The following is a 12,831-nucleotide window of genomic DNA, read 5'->3' as shown; positions in this document are numbered from 1 at the left end:
TTAGATTTTAATGCACAACATATGTGTATATACATATAAATTTTCAATTAGATGAGATAGAGTACAATATTGAGCTAAACTTGACATAATCGCCCGGATAGCTCAGTCGGTAGAGCATCAGACTTTTAATCTGAGGGTCCAGGGTTCGAGTCCCTGTTCGGGCGAATTTTTTTGCGATATAAAATCTAACTTCAATAATATGGATATATTTAATATTAATGATAATTAAATTTAATTGTTGGCATTTCTTTCTAAATTTATAAATTTTTTTTTATCTTGTACGTACGGATACATATTTAAATCATTAGTGCAATCTGAGTTTTTTTTTCAACATTATTTTTATTTTTTATTTACAAATGTCTAAAATTATATATCAAAAATATAATGTACAAATATATTGGAGCTTGCTTTTATACATATATTTATACAAGTGATTATTGCTTAATAATATAATTCGTACATTAATGTTTTTCCTCCAACTTCATAAAATTGGATGACATTTGGGTTACACTACCATCTGGCATACCGAAAAAAGCTTTTTCAGCCATATTTAAAAATAGGCCAGTTTCTACAACTCCAGGTATCAAAGATATTTCGTTGTTACTTTTGTTTAAACACGTTAAGTCTTGAGGGAAATGCCAATCCAAAATAAAATTACCATTATCTGTTATTACTGGACCCTGCAAGTAGCATATAAATTATAATTATGTTATTCATACTACTTAATTTGATTATTCAGATAAGAAAAAAAATATTTACAGCTTTAGCGATAGCCATTCTGAGTTTCACGGTACCTCCATATGTATTTTCAATTTTACGTTGCACTGGTACATATGCCATAGGAACTACTTCAATAGGAATTCCTTTTTTATAATGTTCACCAAGTCTTTGCGAAATTTTCCTAAAACGTAAAAAAAAAACATTTAAGAACAAATTATACAATTTCTATACTAAAATTTTATCATTAATAACCAATTTTCGCATTGAATTTATTATACTTACGTATAATCTGCAATGATAATAAGTCGCTTAGCACAAGAAGCAACTATTTTTTCTTGTAGTAAACAAGCTCCTCCACCCTTTATGAGATTCAGATTATTATCAACTTCATCTGCTCCATCAATTGCACAATCCAGCTGTGCCAATTTTAAAATTATTATAAAATTATTATAAAAATATACAGTAACATACGTAATGTAGAATATAAAAATTACCTGTGGATGAATCTCTAAATCACCTAAAGTTAAATGATTGTCTAATATAAGTTGACGAGCTTGGAATGATGTAGGAATGCAAACTACACTGAGTCCTTCTTCTTTAACTCGTTCGGCTAAAAATAAAATATCAATAATTATATATTGCAAGAAATTAATTTTTTTAAATAATATTGCACACTTCTTACATAGGTACAGATATACATCGTTATTGTTACATATATTTTAACGTGAAAAGTAGCATTAAACAAAAGCATATTAAAAAGCTAAAAGAATGTTAAATAATTAAATGTTAAATGTTGTTATTACCAAGTCGTTCAACGGCATAAACTACAGTAGACCCGCTGCCAATACCAATAGCAGTGTCATTCTAAAAAACAATGTGTTACTATAACCTCTGTCGTGATTTCGTTCAAGTAAATCTTCCTTACCTGAACGTACTCATTTACAGCTTTGTAAGCCGCAATTTTTTTAGCCTTCTCCACCGAGTTTTTATCCATTTTTCGTGAACTTCCTGAAACACTGTGTCGTAATTTAGACGTTACTAATATTCGAACAACAGAATGGAGCATTGGTATGTAAAAGGCAGATATGGCATTTAACTACGACGGCGGCTGGTGTACGTGACTTCTCCCTCTCTCGGCCGCCGAGTACGGGGGAAAAGTAGTAGGGCGCGCGTTCTTTTCCCCTCAGTCCTCTGTGACCGGTGCTTCGTAATACATCTGTGCGCGTGCTTCGTGTGCGATTCGACGAACACCACGCCAAGATCATGTACGATAGCCGCCTCACAGCATCACGAACACCATTCCTGACGGTAAGTGATACATACACTGAAAGATACACTCAAAAGCATATGTGAAGTCATCTTGTAGAATTATTTTTGTTATCTCAGGCACTATCTCGCGCGCGCGCATCGCGTACGTGTTCCATTTAAATTATTATAGAAAAATAAAATTGCGCCGTTAAATAATTTAAAAAATTGAAAAAATATAGATTGAACTAAGATCTTTTTTTTTTTAATTAATTTTATATGAATTAATAGGAAGGGAGAGTCAGTGTACACGGGTTTTTGATTGAATTTCCATTATATTCAGCGCGTCAGAGGTGTATAACGCAAGATACACAACCAAACACAATTTACATTTCGACAATCATTATATATAAGGTTTCGATTCTTCCTATTACTTATTTAGCAGTAATGCTTGTCAGTAGCTTGCAGCTATCAAAGAAGCGTCGCGTCAATGTGCAACGGCTTCCGCTTTATCAATTCTCTCATCTTTGCATCCTTTCTCTCTTCTCTTTTTCTCATTCATTCACTCGTTCTCACTTTCATTCATATATGCGTTTGCATAGCGTCGTCAATCATTAAGTCAGGTAAAAATCCGCGAAGATATCCCTCAACCGCAACGATTCGCTTTCAATAGGAGTGTTCCTTAATGGAACATAGCTCGAGGCTTCTCTCTTTCTGATGCTGCGTCTGAGAAAAGTCTCGATAAGGTTTACCAGTCGCTAAAATCGGCGACTCGGCGGTAATTACGTAAAATTTACCCCCTTCGTCAGCCAATTAAGCATCTTCCCCGAGAAATGACACAATTGGTTCACATTTCTCTTGTTTACAAAATTAAGTTTCGTCGATTCGAATCGAGTCTTAGAGACCACGTAACAGATGATTCTACTTGTGATAAAATGTGCGAACTCTAATTAACATCATCTGCCGCCGCAGTAAATGCCGGTTTTCTTTTGCATTTCGTATATTGGGAGATGGGACCTCTCCCATTTACTGACTTTCTGAGATTTTTCTTTATTATATATATATATGTATATATATATTTTTATTTTATTTTATTTTTTTTAAATTATCGCATGCCGTTTCTTCAGAAGAACAACACAATGGCAAACGTGCAAGTGACCCTAGAATTTTTTTGGGGAATCAGTAACTATCATTATACAGCGTATATTCCCTCCTTTCTACCATTTATACATTTCCTACATACGATTTTTCTAGTTTCTAAGATTTTTTTTCCTCGTGCACATCGCTTACATCTCTCTCCCTCTCTTTTTTCTTTTTTTTTTTTTCTTTTTTTTTGCAATTTGACTACAGCTCGTGAAGGGAAACACGCTATTGAAATTATATTTATATTGGAATTCTGGTTTGCGACACGAATTACAGCGAAATAGACAATACAAGATTTTCTTCAATATGAAATTTAGGGACAAATTTTACGAGAGTGAAACTTTGACGAACGTTTTATAAATTCTAGAATTCTACGTGAAACGCGAATTCAAGTATCTCGCTCTTGATCACGAGCTGGTCCGGAAAATAACAAATTTTTATGTTTTATAATTATACGTCCTGTTACATCTTTTTGCTGTCGGATTAGAGTCAAACCATTTTGAAAACGGGATAAAATGTACAGCTAAAACAAAAAGAGTTAATGTTCTTTCCTCGCAGTGTCGTTCCCTGTTCTTCCGTTTATAAAAAAAGCGATCTCGGTTATCGCATTGCAACGAATACGCGCATCACGGTCCACTATAATGGATCTAGGATCTTCTCTTCGAATAGCACATCGCTTTTACATCGTTTTTACACACGATCGTTCACGCGATAAATTATATTCGTCTATATATTCTATGTACATTATTTGTTTTCTCTCTCAACACTTCATGCAGACATGCTTTAATATTCGCTTATTCGTAAAGTTATTAAACGAGCGAAACGTTCGTGAAATTATTTTCATTTCAAGGAGGCAAATCGAAACCTGAGAACGATAACGGTGTATCATGTTCCATTCGATGTTGACAGAACTGCATGAATTATTTTACATGAAAAAAAAAACCCCACATATGCACATACAAATAAACATTCCTGTGTAATTAGATTACATAGCTGCAAACAGTTTTACTTAAATTTTCCCTTAATTTTTCTTTCTCTCTTATACATGCAACAACTCTACAAAACTCCTTCCATTTCAAAATTATTGATAACTATCCAATATGATACAATTGGGCGTCACATCGGGCTACAAATTCAGACAAGTCTTAAATAATTACTAGATTAGTACCTAATCGTTATTCATTAAGAAATAATAAGAATGACGGTATTACAATTTAAATAAGTTATCGAGATATAACAGAATCTACTTTCTGCCGATTCGCTCTTTAAGCTCTATATTCCATTGCTTTTTTTTATTCTTTTTTTAATTACATCATCTTTTTGTTACTTATCACGACCACATCGTTACTTTAAATTTGCTTCAGCACGTGCAAATATATTATTTATGTAACGCATATTCAAAAAATGGTATGCTAGCACGTATATGAGCACGTGCACATTTGCTCATTTTCCACTCTCTTTCTGTGCACCTTTATATTAATCTATATGTATATAATTCACTTATACGATAAACAACAGTACATAAAATGTAGTAAATAAAATCAAAAAATGATTTGTGGTGAAAAAGAAATACTCTTGTTTAACTGAAACAGAAACGAGAATGGAAAATGTCGTACGCTTTCTCCTTTTGGAGGAATTGTAACGATTATAATTATGCTGCGCTCAAATGAATTCCGTTCAGAATACATTTGTTAAACCGCGAAATATTTACTTGCATAAATTTTTTTTATACAATTTGTTCTATAATTTATAAATAAACTTCTAAAATTATTTTATAAATCAAGTCTTGACCGGTAATTATTTAGGATTAAATTTAAAGGATAATTCTATTTGAAAAGATTTTATCTTGTAAAATTCTAAAAAAAAATTACCTCACATCGTGATATAGTGACGTGGAAACAAGGCAAATATAATTTTTTATTCATAAAACAAACAAAAATGGCATAGTGTCCCAAACTTTTTAGATTTACGTTGCAAAGAAAATCAACTTTTGACTATTTGTAGAAAATGGATAAAAATTAAAGAGAAAACTAAAATTGTATAAGAGTCTTGCTTCGTTCCTAAACACAAATAATGATAAAGAAAGTGTGAATTATCGTCGACTTAAACGCTTGGTTAACGTAAAACGGTGCAATAATTTTCGCCAATACATATCGCAATTAAATAATTTGACATACGCATGTTTATTGAAATTAGCTTAATACAGTATTAATTTCGTTACGAAGCATCATGCGCAAAGACTTCCGCAATGCAAACACATCCGCTTCTTAAAAAAGACAGTCGATTCTTCCTATTAATTTTTCACAGGCATTTTGCATTAAGGCAATTAAGTGCACCCCGTCTTATTTACGTTTAGGATTCACTCTTCTGTAAATTGCAACTAATTACACGACACAAAATCGTGAACGACTATTTAAAAAATTGCTCAAAGTACACTTGCGTTGAATATTATAAATAAAAAGGAAAGCAGAACATCCAAGAACATTAAAGAATTACTAATTAAAAGTATAATAAATTTTCTTTACTGTTTCTTGCTTTCTTTTTTAATTTAGTTTTAAATCTTTTCGATTTTGCACACAAAAAATAAGATGATTAAGTTCCGAAGGGTATATTCTATCTATTGTAAATAGATTCGCACACTAAATATTTTAATTTTTCTTTTTTCAATGGATCTACGTGAATGCACATATACCATTTTTACGCACTTTTTTTAAAATGCTACATTGGCAGAACCACCACATTTTGCGAATACATGCTCACACAAGATTTTAGGTAAAAGATGGTTTCGATTAAAACCGTTGATGTAAGGGCAAGAAAAATTATTTATATACAATAGTATAGCGTTGAACGAGACAAATAATAGTATAAGAATAAAAACAAAAAAAAATAGGAGAAAAGCAGGCACTGATATACAGATTAAACATCTTTGAAATTTTTTACTTTTAATAGAAACCCTGCAGATGCACCTGTATCATTTCACATGCATACTCCGATGCAATGTTACGAATATTACCTTCATTATAAGAGTACTTTATAAAAGAAAGAAACAACGATCTCTATTTAAATACATTTGGTGGCGATCGTAACGCAATAAAGATGCAACGACGACGAAAAAAAAATTTGATTACGTTTTCTAAATGAGTAAATGTATAAACTTAAATACTATTTTAATAGATAAAATTCTTGACGGTTTACTGCAATTGCCTTAAAATGGAGTGATTAATTTCAAAAAAACTTTATTTCTCAACTTTGCGTCATACCGTAGTATATCTAATATAAAATTACATAATACACGTGAAATTAATAATTTGATAAATAGTACTTAAATATAAAATATTAAATACATTTAATAAGCGCTATAAAGTACATATTAAAAAAATTTTAATTTAATGGCTTCACATAAAACAATAATTTATGATATTTGAATGTAATCTCTCCATTTTACGACACTATAATTTTATGCCATGTTTGCCAAGGGATGGTCCGCCAGTACTGATTTTTAACGAATTATGTGTAATTAAATTTATTTAAAAAAGTCTAATACATAAAATTTATCTCCAATATGTTTCTATTTATGAATCTTTTATTTGGCTCTTATAAAATGCCACAGCGAGTAAATTATACTTAAATGAATTAAACGATAAAGGATTTATCTAGACTACAAACGATAATTATATAGATTGCAAATGACTTTCTTGTACATTATACCAATGGTTTATTGATTGTAAAGCATACAGGAGTCTATTATAACGAGAATTATAATCTAAGTAAACATTTGAAAAATATGCAGCAACGTTATTCTGCATTTTTATACCATTCGTGACATTCGTTCTTATTACATTTTGTATTTTATTTTTTCATTTTATTAGTGCGCCGGAGAAGTTATCTGTAAGTTAAAGCAATTTAAAAGCGTTAGTATTACGGACCAGCCCAGGCATGATTTTGCATTCGTGTATTCTTTTTTTTTTTTTAATCTCTTTAAAGGAGGCGTATTGTTTTCAAGTATACGAGACATTAGCGATCGTTCATCCAATTTACATTGGTTACGTTAATCAATAAAAACTTCTTGCACTTTATGATGTGATGATAAATGTGTATAATATATGTAAAATGCAATAATTTATACATTCACATACATATACACATTCAGTTACCATTGAATTAAGACATACTATTAGTATATTCGTGGTATTTATAAATGTATTTTTGAACTCTTGCCATTATGCCGATCCAAATATCTGATCCTTTTACATATTTCAGTAACTGAATAACAAAAAAACGCTAATGTCACTTGATCTTCATAAAAATTTCTTTATACACTTTTGTTGGTTCGTAAACATCTGCTCTCCAGCGAATAAAAGGTAACGCCGTATCGTGATAACACGTCAGCGTGGAAGAACGTGGCAAGACTCATTCGAATAGTAGTACACGCGAACGAATTCTATATATTTCGAACATGACTGCAAGAAGTGTGAGTTATGTACATTATTCGCAAAGATGCCGCAGCAGCTAGCGAATTAGCCCTTGCCCTTGTTCCATGTCACGTAACAGCAAAGATGGCGAGATTAAGTTCGGGAAAATTGTAATAGCATTAGGACACAAAAGGATAAGGATAAGGAGGATGAAGAGGAGAAAAAGGAGAAGGAAAGGAGAGGACGTTTTGAATAATTATTAATATATAATATTATAATAATAACAATAATGATGAGGTGTTCTAAACAGTGCTAGGACTAGTGCTAGGGGATCCTGTGTGAGGAATCAGGGTGGAGGATGGGTACATGGGCTAAGGAAGGGTTAGTGTGGGGGTGGCGGTTCCGTAGATTGATTTCTGCCGTCTACTGCCCTAACCGGCTTCCTACGCGAAGAGCCTGTCATTCCGACCGAGCCAACTCCACCTCTGAGGTAAGCGGGCGCCGGAGCTGCTATCGGTTCCCTGATAGTTCCGGTACCGGTATTCCTAATTGGTGGCGGCAGTGGTTGCTGCAATACCTAAGTCACACGAAATTCTATGAGGACTATTTCGATTTTCTATTTTCTTTCGACAGTTGTTCCGATAATATTGTTTGAAACTAAATATAGCTTATCTGAAAATAATATTGTAAATAATAAAATTAAATAATTGAGTAAAAGATAAATTCGTCCGGAAAAGATAGGCACTAGCTACATCAAGTTCGAAATATATCATATATTACTTTTATCACTTTTAAACCCTTAGTTTAACATACTATTTGCAAGAAAAATAGATACTTACCAATGGCTGAGGTAATACACTATGCATCAATGTTTGAACTATAGGTGGATTTTGCGTTGCAATGCTATTAGGATTCGAAGATAAGCCTTGATTTTGCAGACCTGAACCTACACTGCCAGTAGTAGTAGTAGTAGCAGCAGCAGCAGCGGCAGTCTGCAGAATATGCGATTCTTTTTGTTGCACAGATGTCTGTGATGTCACATGTTTACTTGTCGCTTGTTCCCTCTTCGCTTCCGGAGTCACTCCCAATTTCTTTGCAGAAACAACGGAAGTATTAGCGTTTGGTGTTTCAGGACTGGTCGTGGCAGTAGTCGCATTCGACACCGGTGTTTGCACAGCACACTGTTGCTGCATTAATTCTGGCAATGTTTGGGAAAGCGTCCCGACAATAAGTTCACGTGCAAAAAGGCTCCTATTTGCACTTTCACGTTCAATACTTTGCAGTTGTGAATCAGACGGCGTAGTTATAATGCATCTACACAAATATGAAAATAATTACAATTTAAAATAATCACAATCATAACACTTATTTTTCCGCTGCTTGCATATATTTTATATTTATATAATAAATGTGTTTCTCAATTATAAATACAACACGATGATATATGATAAAATGCATATCAATGATGTCTGGAATAGATCGATAGATATTTATAGCACAGTTTTTGGCAACTATTTATAACACATTTAGTATATATAAATATATATATAGAATATATATAGAAATATATATAGAAAGAAAAAATAAACTTTTTTTTTTAATTAGAATATAAGCTTTAATTATTTTTTATATATCGCATAATTTTCAATTCTAAATACATGTAAATAATAATTCAAATTAATATTTTACTTTAATTAAATGTACTTGAAGTTAAACTTTTTTTATTTAACGTAACTAATATCATCAAATTTCGTAAACTAGATTTTATATGCAACTTCGAGATATATCGTTAATAGTAGCAAAATTTAAAAGAAATATACGTACCTGGGTAACAAAGACATATTGTTTTGTGAATTAGTCGAAGACACACCGGACGGGTTGGCCGCATTGGTCACGTTATTATTACTACTTGTACTGTTCGTTGTCCCCATAGTAGTAGTATGACCGCCACCGCCACCACTGCCACCCCCGCTGCCACCACTTGCAGACCCGATTACTTGCGTTTGCCTCCTAGGTAATCTTTCCAATTGTTGTCTAGCAGCCTAAAAATATGTTATTTTAATAACTGCTTAATATGCAAATAATAATTAACTTTTTTTTTTTTACAAAAAAATATTGAGTTAATTATTTTAATGTTTTACATTTTATTACTGTTTACGATTAAATTTTTGCACAAAAAATATATATATAGATATATACCCGAACTTGTTGTCGCTCTAATTGCAATTGCATTTGTAATTGCTGTAGTTGTGTAGGTGCTGATGTATTTTGCCCACTCCCACCTCCAGTTCTACGTACTCCTGACAACTGAGATAGCAATTCCGCAATAGGATCTATACCTTCGCGATTACTTGGGCTCAACCCTCCAGATGAACTAAAATGCATATTGGACCTGTAGGTCCAATAATGTTCAATAAATATTATCAAAGCTAAAGTAAATTGAGATAATACTAGTAATAATATAAAAAAATTTTTAATTTTTTATTAATTATTACAGCTACACAAAATAATGTAAGATTTTTGTATTTTTTTTATTCGATCTATAATGGACATTTATTATCCTGTAAAACATCCTGAATATCATATTAAATGTTATATATATTAAATTAATAAGCAAATTAGTTAATAAATATATGCAATCTTGTACATACCTACGCCCGCGTGGAGCTCCAACAGCTCTAGATGGATGTGGTATCCGCCTAACACCGTGTCTACTTGCAGTTGGTTCATCCAGAAAAGAGATCAAATCTCTTGGTCCACTGCGATGTTCTAGTGTCAGATGACCAGCGAAATCATCAGTTACATGATTAGGATCTCCACCCGGCACTGCCGCGCACACTGGACAAACCTATAACATAAATACAGAATACATATATACATATATACTTATGTAATCATTATTGTATTTGTTTATACACATACAACTTCAAACGAAGTATCTGGATGATCAGCAGCAACATGTTCTTGTAACGTAGCCTCGGTGAAACCCATTTTTGTACAGTAAGGACAAGTCAAAGATTGAGGTTGTTCAACACTTACTCCTTCACCACCATAGTACAATTCTATAAAAAATTAATTATTTTACGAGCAAATAAATTAACAAGGTTTAATTATAATATTTTCGATAAATTATTTAATTATTAACTAATAATTCATAATTAATTCATAATAAAATAAATATTATATTTTAAATTTGAGATTTACCAAAGTCAGATCTAGTGAGTATGCATTGCATAGGATGATCTGTGAGGTGGCGAGTGGTACTGGCGCCTCCCTCATAGCAGCTGGCACATAGATCATAATCGAAACATACGAGGCACTTGTATCTACGACCCCGGAAATTTCCCTTCAAGCAGGAATCACAGCTAACCCCTAAAACAATACAGCTAAGTTCTAAAATCTTTTAAGTAGTTAATATTACATACATAAAAATTTTTTAACTTTGCATGAAAATTAATAATAAATTATTATTTCAAGAAAATCACGGCACATATTTCATATAAATATTAAAAATTAAAATCTTTGAAATCTTACAATATCAAGTAATATGTATTAATTAAATACTTTTTACATTATATTTAACATATTTTTCCCATAATTGCCTTAAGCAAATTAAAAAAATTTTTTTTTTAATTTAACTTGCCAATAAAAAATTATTAGTATATTCAGTTGGATGACTATACTATGCAACTATAAATAGCAATGTGCAATAAATATGAGTCAGTCTTGCAACAATGAAAAACAAGATTTGAGTACAATATATATCATTTAAATATAGTAAATACAAATAAATAATAAATTAATAATTCTGAAAAAAAAAGTGTAGAAATAATTATATGTATTTATATTTATTAATTAAATGCTGAAATTAATGTGGTCTTTATTTAGCTTTAAGTGAAAAATATTATACTTGTAGTTCACAATAAAATAAGTATCAGAATTTCTAAGTGACACTTCAGGTTGATCTATCATTTCTGTATCAGATATAATAATTATATAACATGTCTTGTTCTTAAAAAAAAAAAAAAGTACAAATTCCATTTAAAGAACATACAGGTTCTTTTATACAATACATGATATTAAACACATACTAAACTTAATTTTGCTTATTAAAATGTCAAGAGACAGGGGCTTAAAACCAATGTAGTTCATAATACTATTTTTATGACACACATTAAATGACAAAGTTGTGATCTTAAGAAAATAGCAGTACAGGTCTGATTAAGGGCACAAATCGCTATCTAGAATTTTTATTAACCACCTGTGCAATTAATTGTGTACAGGGAAACCTTGATAATATTAGAAAAAGACTGCAATATGTTCAGCAAAAAAGACTCCTGAAGAAAATGGATTGGGAGCTTAGGAGAGACTGTTGAAAGGAGTCAGCTGAAGTGGTACAGCGGTTTGACAGCTGATCGGATATAATGATTGACGATTGGGTGGTGTGCCGTAACAAACGGAAATCTAATATCGTTGCGATAACTCGGGAATCCTTCGGGAAATCGTAAGAAATCCTCAGAAATTTGCGTGAATTTTCACCGTGTGCTGCCATCTGGCCTCTGACATTAGGCCCCCTTGGCCACGGGAGCTTGCGGGACGTGTCCCGTGTTAAAAAAGACATCCCGTGGCTCGACGATCCCACGGGCGCCCCGATGAGTCCCCAAGGACTCTCGACGAATAATTTTGCGTGCCCAATGCGGCTCAGAAACCGCTCGCCACGGCGGAGGGCCCGCGTAACACCCGCGCGGTCCTCCGTCCTGCGGGCTGACTTGCTCGTCGGAGTACGTACATACCTTCATGTCGACTCATTTTCCGTTTAAAATCTCATATACGCCGAACCACGCGAATCCCTCGCGATCGCACGCTCTGCGAGACACAACCGCGGACTATCGTTGCGTGGGCACCTCGGCGTCGCTCGGTCACGGGTCGACGCGACACGGGGAAAACATCAATCGTCAAACAAAAAATTTGTCGTTAGAATTTCCAGCGTAAAACCTAACCCAACTAGGCTGACGAACGTGACGTCACGCTAGATCAACCTACCCAGGCATTTCGCGAAGGCGAGACGCCACCCGCGCCTCCTATTGACACCATCGCGCGATCGCCGTAACGTTGCCGAGGATAGTCGGATCCAACGTGAAACCCAGTCGCGGGTAATACGAACTTTACTCCGTTTTTTGAAAACGTCGTTATCGTCAAACGAAATTAATTGTCAGTTTACTAAATTATCAATTAAACGAACGCCATGCTTGTAATTTGTCTGGTGAAAGTGCAGTGGGCTTGTGTTAAATTTAAAAACTCCATCCATAAT

At 33.1% G+C, this 12,831-nt stretch overlaps 2 protein-coding genes and 1 non-coding gene across 4 annotated transcripts; 1 reads left to right on the top strand and 2 right to left on the bottom strand.

Annotated features, from left to right (window-relative positions):
* The first annotated feature begins 91 nt into the window (after positions 1-91).
* Trnak-uuu (transfer RNA lysine (anticodon UUU)) lies at positions 92-164 on the top strand. Its single transcript has one exon. It is a non-coding gene; the product is annotated as a tRNA-Lys (tRNA).
* Positions 165-331: 167 nt separating this feature from the next.
* Positions 332-3,122, bottom strand: Rpi (Ribose-5-phosphate isomerase). The gene is made up of 6 exons (XM_070661192.1): positions 1,646-3,122; positions 1,524-1,584; positions 1,215-1,330; positions 1,003-1,136; positions 760-901; positions 332-680 (listed from the first exon to the last, which is right to left on the bottom strand). The coding sequence occupies exons 1-6, from the start codon at positions 1,784-1,786 to the stop codon at positions 462-464; spliced, it is 813 nt and encodes a 270-aa protein (XP_070517293.1). The 5' UTR covers positions 1,787-3,122; the 3' UTR covers positions 332-461.
* Positions 3,123-7,063: 3,941 nt separating this feature from the next.
* On the bottom strand, positions 7,064-12,512 carry LOC139105201 (E3 ubiquitin-protein ligase KCMF1). Of its 2 annotated transcripts, none has more exons than XM_070661185.1 (8): positions 12,314-12,507; positions 10,725-10,892; positions 10,443-10,582; positions 10,172-10,368; positions 9,720-9,912; positions 9,345-9,562; positions 8,360-8,834; positions 7,064-8,097 (listed from the first exon to the last, which is right to left on the bottom strand). In XM_070661185.1, exons 1-8 carry the CDS (start codon positions 12,327-12,329, stop codon positions 7,903-7,905), a joined length of 1,602 nt encoding a protein of 533 aa, XP_070517286.1. In that variant the 5' UTR covers positions 12,330-12,507; the 3' UTR covers positions 7,064-7,902. The 2 variants fall into 2 exon arrangements, with proteins under 2 accessions (XP_070517286.1, XP_070517287.1); XM_070661186.1 differs by having other exon boundaries at positions 7,981-8,114; positions 12,314-12,512.
* Between the last annotated feature and the right edge of the window lie 319 nt (positions 12,513-12,831).

Source organism: Cardiocondyla obscurior, linkage group LG08 (genome assembly GCF_019399895.1).
Source record: "Cardiocondyla obscurior isolate alpha-2009 linkage group LG08, Cobs3.1, whole genome shotgun sequence".
Taxonomy (NCBI): Eukaryota; Metazoa; Arthropoda; class Insecta; order Hymenoptera; family Formicidae; genus Cardiocondyla; species Cardiocondyla obscurior.
The sequence above is the reverse complement of the archived record's forward strand: the minus strand, read 5'-3'. Positions and strand labels throughout refer to the sequence as shown.

Excerpts from the sequence above, each read along its gene's own strand:
- Rpi (XM_070661192.1), bottom strand. The coding sequence starts at position 1,786 with ATGCTCCATTCTGTTGTTCGAATATTAGTAACGTCTAAATTACGACAC. Across the intron at positions 1,331-1,523 it reads TTATGCCGTTGAACGACTTG|CCGAACGAGTTAAAGAAGAA; the intron begins GTAATAACAACA and ends TTTTATTTTTAG. Across the intron at positions 1,137-1,214 it reads ATTTAGAGATTCATCCACAG|CTGGATTGTGCAATTGATGG; the intron begins GTAATTTTTATA and ends AAATTGGCACAG.
- LOC139105201 (XM_070661185.1), bottom strand. Across the intron at positions 9,563-9,719 it reads TAGAGCGACAACAAGTTCGG|GCTGCTAGACAACAATTGGA; the intron begins GTATATATCTAT and ends ACATATTTTTAG. Across the intron at positions 8,098-8,359 it reads GTGTATTACCTCAGCCATTG|GTATTGCAGCAACCACTGCC; the intron begins GTAAGTATCTAT and ends CGTGTGACTTAG.